The sequence below is a fragment of the Lactuca virosa genome, chromosome 6 (assembly GCF_052849685.1).
Source record: "Lactuca virosa cultivar CGN04683 chromosome 6, Lactuca_virosa_CGN04683_v6, whole genome shotgun sequence".
In the NCBI taxonomy this organism is placed as follows: domain Eukaryota; kingdom Viridiplantae; phylum Streptophyta; class Magnoliopsida; order Asterales; family Asteraceae; genus Lactuca; species Lactuca virosa.
In genome coordinates, this window is record NC_136431.1 from 72904372 (window position 1) to 72919072 (window position 14701).

General features: G+C 34.8%; 2 protein-coding genes across 9 annotated transcripts; both read right to left on the reverse strand.

Moving 5' to 3' along the window:
• Positions 1–5489: 5489 nt before the first annotated feature.
• On the reverse strand, positions 5490–8031 carry LOC145118701 (aquaporin SIP1-1-like). Its single transcript, XM_079054385.1, has 3 exons — positions 7608–8031; positions 7230–7502; positions 5490–5768 (listed from the first exon to the last, which is right to left on the reverse strand). The coding sequence occupies exons 1-3, from the start codon at positions 7896–7898 to the stop codon at positions 5610–5612; spliced, it is 723 nt and encodes a 240-aa protein (XP_078910511.1). The 5' UTR covers positions 7899–8031; the 3' UTR covers positions 5490–5609.
• A 1580-nt stretch (positions 8032–9611) lies between these two features.
• Positions 9612–13325, reverse strand: OTLD1 (OTU-like cysteine protease family protein). 8 transcript variants are annotated; one of them, XM_079054912.1, is made up of 10 exons: positions 13019–13325; positions 12869–12905; positions 11947–12790; positions 11652–11813; positions 11460–11537; positions 11300–11378; positions 11060–11205; positions 10909–10974; positions 10635–10815; positions 9612–10050 (listed from the first exon to the last, which is right to left on the reverse strand). In XM_079054912.1, the coding sequence occupies exons 3-10, from the start codon at positions 12586–12588 to the stop codon at positions 9857–9859; spliced, it is 1548 nt and encodes a 515-aa protein (XP_078911038.1). In that variant the 5' UTR covers positions 12589–12790; positions 12869–12905; positions 13019–13325; the 3' UTR covers positions 9612–9856. The 8 variants fall into 8 exon arrangements, with proteins under 8 accessions (XP_078911038.1, XP_078911040.1, XP_078911037.1 ...); XM_079054914.1 differs by having other exon boundaries at positions 10644–10815; positions 11947–12905; XM_079054911.1 differs by having other exon boundaries at positions 11947–12905.
• Positions 13326–14701: the final 1376 nt, after the last annotated feature.

Sequence of the window (14701 nt, forward strand, 5' to 3'; positions counted from 1 at the left end):
GGTGTCTCTCATACACTGTCTGGCGTGCTCGGAGCTCTATGACTTCAGCTCGAGTTGCAACTAGCTCTTGCTGCAGAGCCTCATTGTCTCTCATAGCTCTCCCATGAGCAAATTCAAGGTTGCGAATACGATCTGTATTGGCGTTTGTGTCCGCATCAAGCTCCACGGTTTGTTGAATGGATGTCGTTCCTAGATCAACATTCCGAGCCACTCTGCGAACCAGAATAGGCAAGATCATGTCTGCTGAGCCTCCCTCGCTCAGATTGTAAAAGCTTCGGTCTCCGTTGTAGGGTAAGGGTTGACCATGCTCTTGACTCCATCTGTTCAAGTTCACTGCCCACAGAGGTGTCGGACCTTGAAAAGTCGAACGAGGGTTAGGATTTGGGATTGGAGCTACTAAGGGTAAATCATTGACTTCTGGCTCGAAGTCAGAATCCTCTGGGAAGTTTTCTGCAAAGTCATCACCTAAAGGAATTGCATGATTCTATTCTGGCTCTGCATCGAGCCATCCACCATTTCCTTGGTTGGGAAGGTACGGGTCGCCACGGAGATGGAATCCAGCCATGTTATCTACGCGAGAAAGGGGTGTAAGAAACATATTATAGACGTACTACTTAAGATAATTATAGGATGATCCTTACTGGTTACTCCAATATTTGCGTAGTGCATACCAATCATATGTAACCAAGATAGAATAGACATTCGAATAAGTGACCCTAACTCTAAGTCCACAACCAAACAAGGAACATGAAGTAAAGCAAACATCACCGATTCTAAGTCTATGACACCCTAGTCACATATAACCTTAGCGTATCCACTCAGCAACTATTGATCTACTAATAAAGACCTTTTAGTTCTCAAATAAGTAATTATAGTAACACAAAATACTCCTATAGTATTATAAGTTTATGTTCTGTTCTAAAGTTCTCATTGTAGTAGTGTTGGTAAGTTTTTAGACTTGCTGCAACACCACAACCATTCCTAGGCACATGCTAATCACTTCTTGGAAAGATATAGTTGATTAGGCTATATCACTCCTACACCAGATTATATGTCCCCAAGCCTACTTGTGTTGTCCAACAACCGCAATACTTTTGTTCTGTTCTAGTATGACACTGATCCTAGTATGAATGCTTGTATGTATACTTTACTAAAATGTTTTATTTTTTTTAAGTATTAACTCTTGGTCAGAGTGTTTTAATCCCGTTGTGTTTATAGTTGTATATCTTTTATGGGTTGATATACTCAATTCACTATAAACAAAGCTCTGATATCAATCTGCCACACCCCCAAACTAGAACGGCGGAAACGTTCGGGGGCGGAGGATGTCATGTTCAGTATCATAACAATACACAATAGTAAAACAAGCAACGACATCATCCATTGCATTAATAATATAGTTAATACAAGTGTGTTCTGAATGTATTTCTAAGACACCAAAAAAAAATATATATCAAAATAAAAGACGAGTCTTGAACATGCTCCATCTTCTCAAAAACCTGGTCCAGTGTACCTGTCTACTGGTGACCTGAGAATACAAGTTATTTTGAAAGAGTAGATCAACATTTAAGCTGGTGAGTTCATAAGTATTTTAGTGTCAAATGTTTGTATAAGTTCGATGAAAATGTTTGTAAGTGTTTGATGTAAATTTGTAGGTGTTTGATGTAAATGTTTGTATACTTCCTAGAAAATCCTATATTTTCTACTAAAATGGAGAGTAGTCTTCTACCAAGACCCGACTGTTCTGTATGTTTGTTCTTTTGTAAAAGTGAGTGTTTTCCCAAGTATATGACTATCATTACCAGAAAATAGTTTACATTACCTTTTATGTGAGAAGATCACTATATGAATGTAATGGGAAAATGACAGTGTACAATAATGTTGTAATAAGTAACTACTGAAGCACTAACTACCTTAAAACCAATTTGTTTAATTAAGGTTAAAATGTGATGAGGTTATAACTGTAAGTCCCAAATCTGCTTGTGTATCAATCAGATCCGTTTGATGGCGCGAAATCCCAATCAAATGGATGATGTCATATCTAACTAGAAGAGAAGGAGAAGAAGAACAAGTGAGTCTATGATGTATTCAATGAATAGGATGATGCTCCATACATATAATACACACACACACACTAGTTCTTCTCTCTCTCAAACACCTTGAGTTTATACACTTAAGCTCCTCACTCTCTCTTTGCCGTACACTCATCATCCTCTCCTCACCCCTAACATATATATATATATATATATATATATATATATATATATATATATATATATATATATACTTGGGGAACATGGGTTCATGGCCTTGAACCAGTTCACGGCCGTAAACACCCATTGGGTCGTAAACACTTTTCGGTCCTAGACAGAAAACTACAATTACGTAGAAAAGAAAAGTATAAACCATAATTTAGACCCAACAATCTCCCCCTTGGTTTATAGCTTTCTTTTGTAATTGACCCAACAAGCTCCCCCTAAAAAGTAGCTGACTTTTCTTGTCAATCTTCATTGGGAGCTTGGCTTCAGCATTAATCTTCAAATTCTTCACAACTTCAAGATGAACTTGATGAATCTTTAATGAATGACTTCATCTTGAGCAGTTGGGCTTTTCTTCAAAATTTGACTCTGAACACACATTGGGTGAAGAGGCTTCTTGATAAGATTCTTTAAAGATAGCGCTTTCAGCTTGAGAATCTTCAGAGAGAATGATAGAGAGACCGATTCTTCTTGATCACTTCAGCAGGCTTAAGATAGCAATAAATTGATTGAGAAGGCTTCAATGCAATCTGTCACATAATCTTCAAGTACAGCTTGACATTGCTTCTGGGGTTGAAGGATTGAATGTTGAAAGAATAATCTTCATTTATTGATCCTTCGAATGTGAATTCTTCGATGATCACGGATGAAGCATTGGCTCAGAAAATCTCGCTACAGTCTCCATGAGTTTCATATGCATCTGAATTCACTTTCTAAGACAAAACAAAACTAAAAGAAAACTTAGCACACAATTTTTTTGGATTTTTTATTTTTCTGAACAAGAAATAAAATAGAATATAACACTATTTTTGGATTTTTAATTTTCTGATTTTTGTTTGATTTTTGAATTTTCTGATTTTTGTTTGATTTTTGCAATTTTTTTTAATTCTCCCCCTAAATTTGTGCATAGAGGAAAACTATGAACAAATTTAATAAAAACAAAAATATTTGGGATCAAAGTTGTTAGACAGTCCAAATCCGTTTATCGGTACCTTCACCTTCACGAATAGATCTGGTCAATTGTCGGTATTGTGGTCCACTTAAACACGAAGGATATCGACAAATTTTTCCAAATATACCATTTAGCTGACGACGACCACGGGTATTGTGGTCCACTTAAAGTATAAACCATAATTTAGACCCAACAATAACCATACTGATTGACGAGTGTTTAACACGACGACCTTCTGGCGTCGAAACTGATGTGACATTTGTCACCCCTTGGCCTGCCGGCCAAACTGTAGCGAACAATCGGGATGCGGGATTGTCAGTCTCGTATAGATCTATACACACAATGCCCGCTCTCCCTCCAGGAGACTCTGGTTACAAAACGCGACCTAACAAGTATATTGTTATGTCGTGAAGTAGTGGTTTCACATTAATGTTATCTTGTTCTTGTAAAAGGATGTATGCTCCTTTCTGTTTCTTGTTATTGTATGTTCCTTTCTGTTCTAGTTATTCTATGTTTCTTCATGTTTTAGTTATTGTATGTTTCTTCCTGTTGTAGTTATCGTATGTTTGAACTGACTCATGTAAGTATTGATTTCATGCAAGTTTCATTGTTCTAGAAATAGTAAGTAGTAACCTCCTAAACTATACCTATTATAGTTTACTAGTAAGCTCTGTAATTAAATGACTGATCATGTTTGTACACCTTTGCTACCCAAAGGTATTGAACTGATTGAAAGTACTTTTATATCTATATACATATACATAATATATAACTAAGATTCAAATGACATTCGGACAAACAACCGATACCCTAAGTCCACAACCAAACAAGGAACATGAAATAAAGCGAGTTATCAGTCCTAAGCCCTTTCAACCTTATTTATATAACTATATCTATATAGACATGATTTTGACAATATACAAGTTTAAAAGAGTTTTGTAAAACATTTAAAGAGTTTATCATTTGAAAAGAGTTTTAACCATTTGAATGGTTATGAATGACTTGATGTCAGTTTATAAAATGATTTGAAACAGTTTGTTTGATAACACAGTTTTGAAGTATAAGAAATCCTGTTGTTTGATAGTTATAAATCACATGTGATTGATATTATAACTATATTATTTTCTACTTGTATTCCCCCCTATAAAAGCATTTAAAATCATTAAAAGATAAGTTAGGGGTATGAACTCACCTGTAGTGAGTGATTCGAATGAAAGATAGATATAGGATGCTTGAGATCACAAATGAAGTCCCGAAGCACAATTGGATCCTATTAGACATATAATCACATATATAGGCATACAATTAGTGTATATAACAACTAATCATGTAAGGGAACAACCTTAGGTACTAGGAAACACTTGGAATGAAGTGTTACAATCACATATGATTGTATGAAAGGAGTTCACGGCCACACAAGGATGTGTTCACGGCCAAGGAGTGTTCACGGCCACACATGAAGTGTTTACGGCCCTAGGCTTGATCCTATGAAGGGTTTGCGGTCATGGCTTGAAGGGTTCACGGCCACCACATGAACTAAGAAGGGTTTACGGCCCTAACAAGATCACTTAAAGGGTTCACGACCACATGAAGGGTTCACGGCCGTGAACTCTTGAAGATGATGCTTAATTAATGCTTAAAAGGTGTTTGTTTCATGGGGATTCAAGAGCTCCTAATGGATAACAAGTATATGGAAAGGATACTTACTTAATGGAAGTCTTGAAGGTGTTTACGGCTCCAAGAACAAGTGTGTGTTCTTAGTGTTCTTGGTGAAAAGATGAGGACTTGAAGATCTTGAAGGAAAAGTGATGAATTCAAGGATGTGATTCATAGGATTCATATGATCAAGAAGATTAACTAGTAAAAGGGATGAATCACTTACGTTTATGAAGAGAAAGGATGGATTCCCTTGATGATACTTGAGAGAGTTTGAGTGTTCTTGAGTGAAAGATGTGAGAAATGAAGAATAATGAAGGAAATCTATACTAGTAGAAAGGGGTTTACGGCCAAGCTTGGGTTTACTCTGTAAACCTACTTTGGGCTGTAAACATCCCTTGATGGATGATCTTGGCTCAATTTGAAACTCATAGATTCGTTAGTCACACATCATAGCATCAAGTCCTAAGTGTACGAGGCTTAAAAACTCACAGAATAACCCTTAGCACGGCTAAAAGGTAACAGATACAAGTCTAACTTGGATTGATTTGCTTGGCTTATAAGATAGAAATTTCGGGTTGTCACAGTTGTGTTTCTCCAAAAGGGTAACAAACATGAACACATGACAAAAAAAAAGTGTCAACTGTTATATAAATTACATTAAGTAAAGCATTTATCAATTTTACACGTATGTTCTTGTTCCATGATATGGTACTAGGGGTACCCATGGTACAAATGCTACTTCAGTCCGACTTCATGCAACTTTTTTGCTTTGAAGGTGGTGGAAAGATGAAACGGAAAATCCACCCTGCCGATATTGCCCCTATGAACGGAGAAACCCAATACACAATAAAATGTTTTCGTGTATTGTAATGGTTGTTTACATATGCCCATCCAAACGCCTGTAGAAACAGAACAAAAGAAGAAAACTTATGGCTTCACACCTTAGTTTATAAGTGAACTTTTTTATTTTTTGAGTTTTCCTAGGTTATCGTGTTTGGTGGTCCAAAAAGGTAGCTTAAATGTTAGTTTTTTTAAAAGCTAAATAGACTAACCTTTTAACAAGTTTATTGAGATTTTCCAAAATATTTCCAACTATACTATTTATTAATTATAAAAATTTTCAATTTTCTACATTTCATTTTATATCAATTTATATATTTACCTAGCTTATCAGTTACCAAACGATATCTTTTCATCAGTTAGCTAGTTTTTCAGCTAACAGTTCAGCTGCTTCGTCAAATATGTTTAAATGTCAAAACTACCCTTATCTCATAGCAAAATAAAGAAACAATGTCCCAAATATTCTTTTTGTGATATTGATTGTTTGAAATAATAACCTTTAAAAAAAAGGGGTAAATAGCACAAAAGACACTACGTTTACACGAAAATTCTAATTTGACACTGTATTATTTTTTGTCTTAAATTTGACACTGTATTTTCTAATTTGTTATAATTTTGACAACTTGACCGATCAACCCGGTTACTTGCTGACGTGGCATGGTGACGTGTCAGTTTTGGTGACGTGAGATGCTGACATGACATGCTGACGTGTCAAAATTGAATTTTTTTTTCCACAAAAGACACTAAGTTTTCATTTTTTTTTTCGATTTTGACATTAAGTTTATTTTTTTTTTCAATTTTGACACACTATTTTTTTTGTTTCAAATTGAAAATCATTTTTTCCAATTTTGTTCAATGCCGATCATTTTCTATTTGAAACCTTATAATTATTTAATCATAAATAAAAATACGTGTAAAATCTACAACAAAAAATAAATAAATAATATTTCATAAACGATAATTGATAAAATTTTGTTATTTTTATTTGAAGTTTATGGTTAGTTCGGCTCGCATTATATAACTAAAAATATTTATAAAACATATGCTTTGAATGTAAAAAAAACTTTGTATTTATATAAAAATATGGTTTTTAAATAAAAAAAATGTTTTTATATGGTTTAAAATGTAATAAAAAAATATTTATACGGTTTCAAATAGAAAATTGTCAGCCTTAAACAAAATTGCAAAAAATAATGTTCGATTTGAAACAAAAAAAAAATTGTCAAAATTGAAAAAAAAAATAAACTTAGTGTCAAAATCGAAAAAAATAAAAAACTTAGTGTCTTTTGTAGAAAAAAATATCAATTTTGATACGTCAGCATGCCACGCCATCATGCCACATCAGCAAGTAACCGGGTTGACCGATCAAGTGGTCAAAATTGTAACAAATTAGAAAACACAATGTTAAATTTGAGACAAAAAATAACACAGTGTCAAATTAGAATTTTCGTGTAAACGTGGTGTTTTTGGTGTCTTTTGTGTTATTTAAAAAAAGGAAATAATGAATTTGTGAAACTTACATTGGCAGGATTCAGTGAAGGACCTGTGTAGCTTCTACCAAAAGCAGCGAGTATCACGATAGAAGCAGAAAGCAACCAGTTTTTCAAAAGCCAGCTCTTAGGGCCACGAAGGATAATGTAGAGGACGAGAATGGAGCTCATGAATGTCAACATCCCTTCAACAATGGCGCCCGTATGAATATCAACTTTCAGATAAGGTCCTCCAAGCATGTGTTTGTACTCCAATGGCATGCATCTTACAATCGCCAACGCACCACCAACTCCACCAACAGCCTATCAACAATCGCCAAAACATTTCAAGATCATGCAGATTTGGAAGAAAATGTTTCAACAATGGTGAATGATCGATGCTGACTGAATACAAGTTCGGTTGATTACCTGAGCAGGAAAACGAACTGCGGCGGAGATAAGAGTATCACCACTGTGGCCGACGGCGTAAAAGGCAGCAGTACCAGTAGGATTAAAACTAGCGCCACCTAACGCAGTTCCAATTATACCGAAAATAAACAAGAGGATGAAGACGAGTGAGATTGTGATCAACAGTTTAGCTATTCCTTGAACGCCGATAGCTTTGGCAATAATGGAAGTTCCGGCGCTAAGGCAGGAAGCACAGAATACCCACATGAAAGTCAACACACCATCGCCGACAGCCACCTTGACTAACCCCATATCTCCTCCTCCTTTTAACTACAGAATCAGTTTCCCGATTCACCGGAAAAGTTGCAGAAAGGAGTGGAGTTGGGTTTGGAATCTCCACGAGAGAGATGCACTTATATAGTCATATTATTTACACACTTTGGAAGTGGACAACACGAGGGGTGTGAAATGATATTTATTGAAAATATTGGTGATGATGATAATGAGTGTGATCGAACAACCCAACCATGGGTTTGGAAGTTTGGTAGAGTTAAGTTGAGGTAAAAGTTATAGGAGTTGATCATGATGACAAAATGAGAATATTATGAGAGATAAATAATATGATTTTTTAGTTTGATGTGTATTTAGCTTCCTTATATGTATATTTTTGCTATGATTCAAATTACTGTTTTTGTTAAAATAGAAAAATTACGATAGAATATGCTAAAAGTAAGTTGTGATGCATTGTTGACATTGGAAACGACTTAATTGGATAGCACATTCGATTTGATGCATGTTTAGTAGTTGATACTTTATGTACAAGTTTTGATTGGATAAACTGTAGTTGTAGGTAGCCACATGCTATTAAAGGAAGGAGTATCCCCGATCTAATGGGTGTTGAAAGTGATTTTCAACTTTCTCGAGTAGGATCTCACCAATTGTTTAATAACCAAGGCCACTATACCTCATAAATTTTTAATTTTGTTTCACACTAAGAAAAACAAATTCAGCTAATTTTTTATAATTTGTTTTAAGATTTAACTAAAAGTTAACCAAAAGACCGAAATAGTAACCATTTTCCCATAGCCCGAGAAATGGGCCAAAAGGCTATGAAATGGGCCTATTTAAACCCAAAAAAAAAAAAAATCATGTTCATTTTCTCTCTTTTATTTTCAGTCTTGTTAAAATAGCCGAAGATAATTACAATAGGCCAATAGAAGTAAGTTTATTTATGATTTATTCTCATATAATACATAAATTAACAATTACTCAACAAATAATAGGAAAACATATTTTTTTCTCTTCATGGCTCCAAGGCTCGTCATGTATTTATATATATAATTAAAAGTTATATAAAAATTAAGTAATAGTAGAAAACATATGTATCTGTATATACAATTATAAATTATATAAAAACTGATACGTATACATGTTACCTAGTATGTGGTGTTCAAGCAAGAGAGTTTAGTGTGTTTTGTGATATCTACACATATGTCATCTTAACTACTTAACTTCGTGATGATTATAATGTTAGATGATGGGATGACTTAGGGTTTTGGGCTATTGTTTCCATCATGCATTGTTTTGGAGTTGTGATGTTTATAACAATGATTTTACATTATTTTTAATACTTTTCCCCCAACTTGATTTTAATGAAGGTTTAAATTAGTTAATTGAAAATATGACATTTGTATTGCAATGTGTTTATTCCTTTTTTTTGTTTAACTCCGATGTTTCTCATTAGGCTTGTCATGTCTAACCTTATTTTTACATGTGCTCATGTTAGTAGCAGTTTCTTAGTTACTATGGAGATTGAGAAACATGTGTATATTTGGAAAACATTTCACCTTTCAGATTTTTCTTTTCGAAAAAATTAGTTAGATTTTCTAATAGACGTTCGAGTTATATGGTTTTTTTCGACCCCATGATTCAACAACTTGAAATTTCCGTATATGTTAAATCAACACCAAATAATTTGTGTCAACAATTTCTTTTTCAAAATAATAAATGTGTAAATCACAGCAGTTTGGACAAGTATTATTCATACTCCATAGATCAAGAAACTCATCAATTAAAGTGTTTATTCGATCGGATGTTATCATAAAACGATCTACACATGGGTAAGATCAAACACAAATATACAAAAGACAAGAGAAGACATTAATACTGTTTTTAACATTCAATCCATACAAAGAAGCCATTATTTATTACTTTTTACCACCACTACTAACTCCAAATCCAATGATATCCATCTTTAATCTTTTTTATCTTTATTCAGTTGCTTTCCCTTTACGCCTGCTGCTAGTTTCAAGAAGATAACAAACCATGGAATCCACGTCATCACCAAATATACTATACGCCTCCATCGCCTGCACATAACTGAACCCCATTGACAGCACCATCTGCATTCCATTACACAGCACTGTTCCTTCACCTTTGCTCTCACTCCCTGATGGCCCACCTGCTTTTTTTCAAATAAGAATAAATGACCATTTTACCCTTATGTCCCAACTTCTGGTTTACAATATGAAAGGAGTTGATAATAATGTCTGAATAAACTGTCTAAATGAGACCATTTTACCCTTACACTCGAAAAAACAAATTCCATAATATTAACGTGAGAGGAAGAAGGTCAAATAAGAAAAGGATTAGTGTCTTAATAGTATCACAAGAAATGTCTGGATAAACAGTCTGAATGAGACTGAATGACCATTTTATCCTCACACTAGAAAAAACTAATTCCATCAATATTAACGTGAGACGAAAAAGAATGTCAAATAGGAAACGATTAGTGACTTAATAATGTCTGAATAAACAGTCTAGTTGAGAGACTAAATGACCATTTTACCCTTACACACCAAAAAATCATATTACATCAATATTAACATGAGAGGAAAAAGAAGGTCAAATAGGAAAATGATTAGTATGTTAAGACATCAAGTGTTTTTGGCTTAACTTATTAAATCATTTTTCTCCAGATTCACATCAAGTACTAAACCCATTAAGCTGATTAAGTAAAAAAGAAGAAACATGGCATTAATTACTTACTAATATTACCTCCAGAAGAGGATGGTTGAGCATCAGAAGTTGAAGATTCTGTTGGACCAAGTTGCTGTTTGAACTTATCATTTGCCATGTATTCAGCCCTGGATGCAGCCATCACCATATGCTCAATCTCTTTCTCAGTCAACTCCATATCTGAGCAGAAACGTGCCTCTGCCATAAGAGCCTGTTCATGTTTCATTAAAGTTACATCATTATCAGCTCAGAAAGAACAAAAAAAAGTGTCAAAACATGATATGATAAAAGACTGGTTTATTACATTATCAATCTGTTGATCTTGTTGAGCTTTGATTGCTGCTTTCACTTGATCTTTATCAACATTCGTCTGAAACAACAACAAAACCCAAAACATATATTCAACAACAACAAAACCCAAAAGCATATAGATATAGGTGAAATGACTTATTTACCCCTTGCAGGCAGCTAAACCCAAGGCCAGCACCTATTGTGAGCCTACGTGGATCAACAAGAGAGTTGTAATGGTTGCCATGATGGTAACTTAGCCGGATTGGAGGTGTATCTGTGTTATAGCTTCCATGGAATATATTTATAGGCTCTGTATTTATATAAAAAAAAAAAAATTAAGCCAATTGCACAAAAGTAGAGAGTAAAGACCCTATTATAATATAATAATATATATAGTTATATACCAGTGCTATATGAGTAGATATGAATAGGCCGATTGTACATTTCAGATAATGCTTGAATCTCCACATTGTTCCCATAGACCTGGATTCACAAATTATATGAAAAGATAATTAAAGAAAAGAAGAAAAGTTGTATAAAAATAGATTCTTGAAATTTACATACTTTATCTCTTCTCTTTCTCTTGCAATAAGAAGTGAAACCCTCTGTTATAAACTGTGAGAAGTGGTCTCTCTCGCGTTCCTGAATCAAGATTCAAGAAAAAAATTGTTAATTTGTTACTTCATCTTTTTAACATAAATGACACATTTTTTTCAAGTGGGGTTTGGATTGAGTGAGATAAAAAGAGTAACATACCATGTAATCTATGCACATTTGCCTAGCCAAATCGTATGCTTCAGAATCGCCATAAACTTGATCTGCAACAGCACGAAACAGACAATTCCCATCTTCTGACATTCTTTTCACTTCATAACCTTTTGTGCGTCTAATATCAATCTCAAACTGTCGCTCCCTTTCCTGACAGAGAGCTAATGTGTCATAATGTGATCAAAATTGAAGTGTAGATGTGTTGGTTTTTGTTTATGAATGTAGAAATTGAAAACCATAGGGTGGAAAGTTTGTGATTTAATGGTTTACTGAAGGTGTATACCGTATTAGTCTGATTATTATTCAGTTCTTTGAAGTGAGTAAAACGACTAGAACTCACAGCATCATCATATGAGGATCCGAAGCATGGGTTTTGTTCATCAGCGCTGTTGTAGCCATCGTTTTCAGGATGAGACCTCGGAGATCCTGTGGAAACAACTGGCCAAGCGGTGGCTCTTCTAGATGAACCAATTCGTAAAGCGGCAGAATTACCAGGCGTAAATCTCCGGGAGTTAGAACCTGTTGAAGATGGTTTTGGGGGTGGAGTAGGCGGAGCAGGTGGTGGAGGTGGATGTGGATGTGGACTTCCGCCGGTTGTTTGCGAAGGATAATCATCGGACTTTTTTACATCTTTCTCTTCTTCCTCTTCGTTTACTCGCAAGCCACCGATTCTTTTCGAAAGATCTTCTGAAACAGTTTCGTCTTCGCTTTTATCAGTAGTGGGTACATCAAGACCATCGTTTCGATCGATTTCAACAGTTTCTACAGGAAGATCTTCAGAAAGAATTTGTTCTTGGACGTCGTCCCCTGTAACCTGAGCCTGAGGTAGACTCGATGAAGACGAAGAACTCGACCTGTTTGTATTATTAGATGATGAAGAAGGCCCAGCGGCAGAAGAACCTCTCTGAACAAAAACACGAGTCATCCTTTCCCTTTTTTCGAGATGATTTCGATCCCCTAAAAACAAACGAATACAAAGTTCTTATTCTTGATGATTATTATAAAACCCTAGCTTTCGATTTGTCACGTGTCCTGGCCTTAGGCGACGTGACTCCAATTCCGCCGTTGAATGATTTTCTTTTATTGCTCCAACCAATATCGTCTTCGTCCACGAGCTGAAACGATCTCTGCATTCCCCTAACAATTCTCATGAGATTGAAGAACAACCAAACCCTAGCCCTTTCGAAAGTAACGCGAATTTTTACCTCCGATCAGTTCACCTCGGCGAACCCTAACAACAACCTGCAATCGCAATCAAATAAGCCCAATAAAACAACCCAAAACGTAACATAACAAATTCGAAATTAAAGATTCAAGAAACCCCTTAGATTCGAACAAAAAGGAAACCAATTGACCTAACAAAAGAGTTGATTCGAAATCGGAGCGTGGGGATGAAGTGGGTGTAGTGATCTGAAGAGTGTGTGTGATAGAGATTGAAGGGATTATTGGGAAACTTGGTAGGGTTTTTGTGGAGCAGAAATCGATAAGGGATAGCTTGGCGACGAAGGAGAATATACATGGGTCTCTCTAAATACGCACGTACATGTTGAGATGAAAATGGGAGGCTGCGATTTAGCGGCGAAGGTTAAACAGGTGGCGAAATTTTGTGAAGCACGTGGGTGTCAGGCTTTGACGGAGGTGAGTTGGGAGACTCGGACACAAGCCCAGGAAGAGGATCTTGTTCTAAGATCTCTTTGTACAAATACATGACAAATACAAGGACATAACACCACCAAACCTTGTGTTTAGAATACTTATACAAATATCATTTTATTTAGTTTTTTTTATATGAATTTAGGTATTTTGGTAAGTGAATTGGAAAAGAAATGAAAAGCATTATTCCATTCTTGTAAAAAAAATTGTTGTTTGTTTGATGAAATGGAAAAGAATGAAGCATTAACAAACAAAGGAATACCGTTACTTCAAAATGTGTGTTTGTGATTCTACATAACATTATTACTTTAAAATGTTGTTTGTCTGATGAGAAAGAATGTCGTTACTTCAAAATGACTGTTTGTGATTCTACAGAACATCGGGGTTTTTTATTTTTTTGTTTTTGATGCATCAAATTCACAACCAAAATCAATTGAATCCATCCATTTAAAACAGACGTGATAATGAAGTTCGACTTGTGAATGATTTCGCAACTGAAGATAAACGAAGAATCGATGAAATGCTTCGTCAACAATCATTAGCAATTGAAAGTATCGTTTTTACTTATTTCGTTCCCTCTCGAATTCCAGAGGTTCATTTATGTTCATTTACATAAGCTTCGTTTGTCAGAAGAACTTATACTTTTACGTGCATGTTAAGTGTTTGATAAAATGTTTAAATGGAATATCTTTTTGAAATTAAAGTCACATTGATTATATTGTTGTGATTTGGTAGAGGATCCTCAATTTTACATTTGTTTATGCAACTCAAGAGATTGAAAGGTATTTTTTATCCTTTCCTAACATTTATATCTATCTCTTATAAATGAGGTCATTCAAATCAATATGGTTCAAGATAAATCATCTATCTTGAACGATAGTCATTTGAATCTCCCACCTTTTCAACTTATGTTAACTAACTATATGATTAATTGAAGTATTTTGCCTATATAAGAAGATTATTTCATGCTCGGTTACTCACATTTAAAGAAAATGTTTGAATGACCTAAAACCCTAAAGTTTGGCCTAAAGTCAAACTTAGCCAAAAAGTCAACAAAGTCAATGTAACGTCCCAAAAATTATAAGAGAATATTTTCTTTAAGTCAATCAAAATAGTCATTTGAACATTCAAATACCCAATCAAAGTGTAAGGAAAAATGTATCAAAAGTTATCAGAGTACAAAACAAAATCATATAAATGCAGAATACCGGTGGATGCGGTACAATCATGTTGAGCTCTTCCATTAGAACTGAAAGTATCTGAAACCGTAAACATAAAAATGTAAGCATAAAGTTTAGTGAGTTCCCTAAAATATCACATACCATATACATATAAATGGGTCTTGCCCAAATTACATACGGGCCCCGCCCACAACATAATGGGCC

Excerpts from the sequence above, each read along its gene's own strand:
- LOC145118701 (XM_079054385.1), bottom strand. The coding sequence starts at position 7,898 with ATGGGGTTAGTCAAGGTGGCTGTCGGCGATGGTGTGTTGACTTTCATG. Across the intron at positions 7,503-7,607 it reads CAGTTCGTTTTCCTGCTCAG|GCTGTTGGTGGAGTTGGTGG; the intron begins GTAATCAACCGA and ends GATTGTTGATAG. Across the intron at positions 5,769-7,229 it reads CTTCACTGAATCCTGCCAAT|GCGTTTGGATGGGCATATGT; the intron begins GTAAGTTTCACA and ends CTGTTTCTACAG.
- OTLD1 (XM_079054912.1), bottom strand. The coding sequence starts at position 12,588 with ATGACTCGTGTTTTTGTTCAGAGAGGTTCTTCTGCCGCTGGGCCTTCT. Across the intron at positions 11,206-11,299 it reads TATCTACTCATATAGCACTG|AGCCTATAAATATATTCCAT; the intron begins GTATATAACTAT and ends ATATAAATACAG. Across the intron at positions 10,051-10,634 it reads CTCTTCTGGAGGTAATATTA|CAGGTGGGCCATCAGGGAGT; the intron begins GTAAGTAATTAA and ends TTTGAAAAAAAG.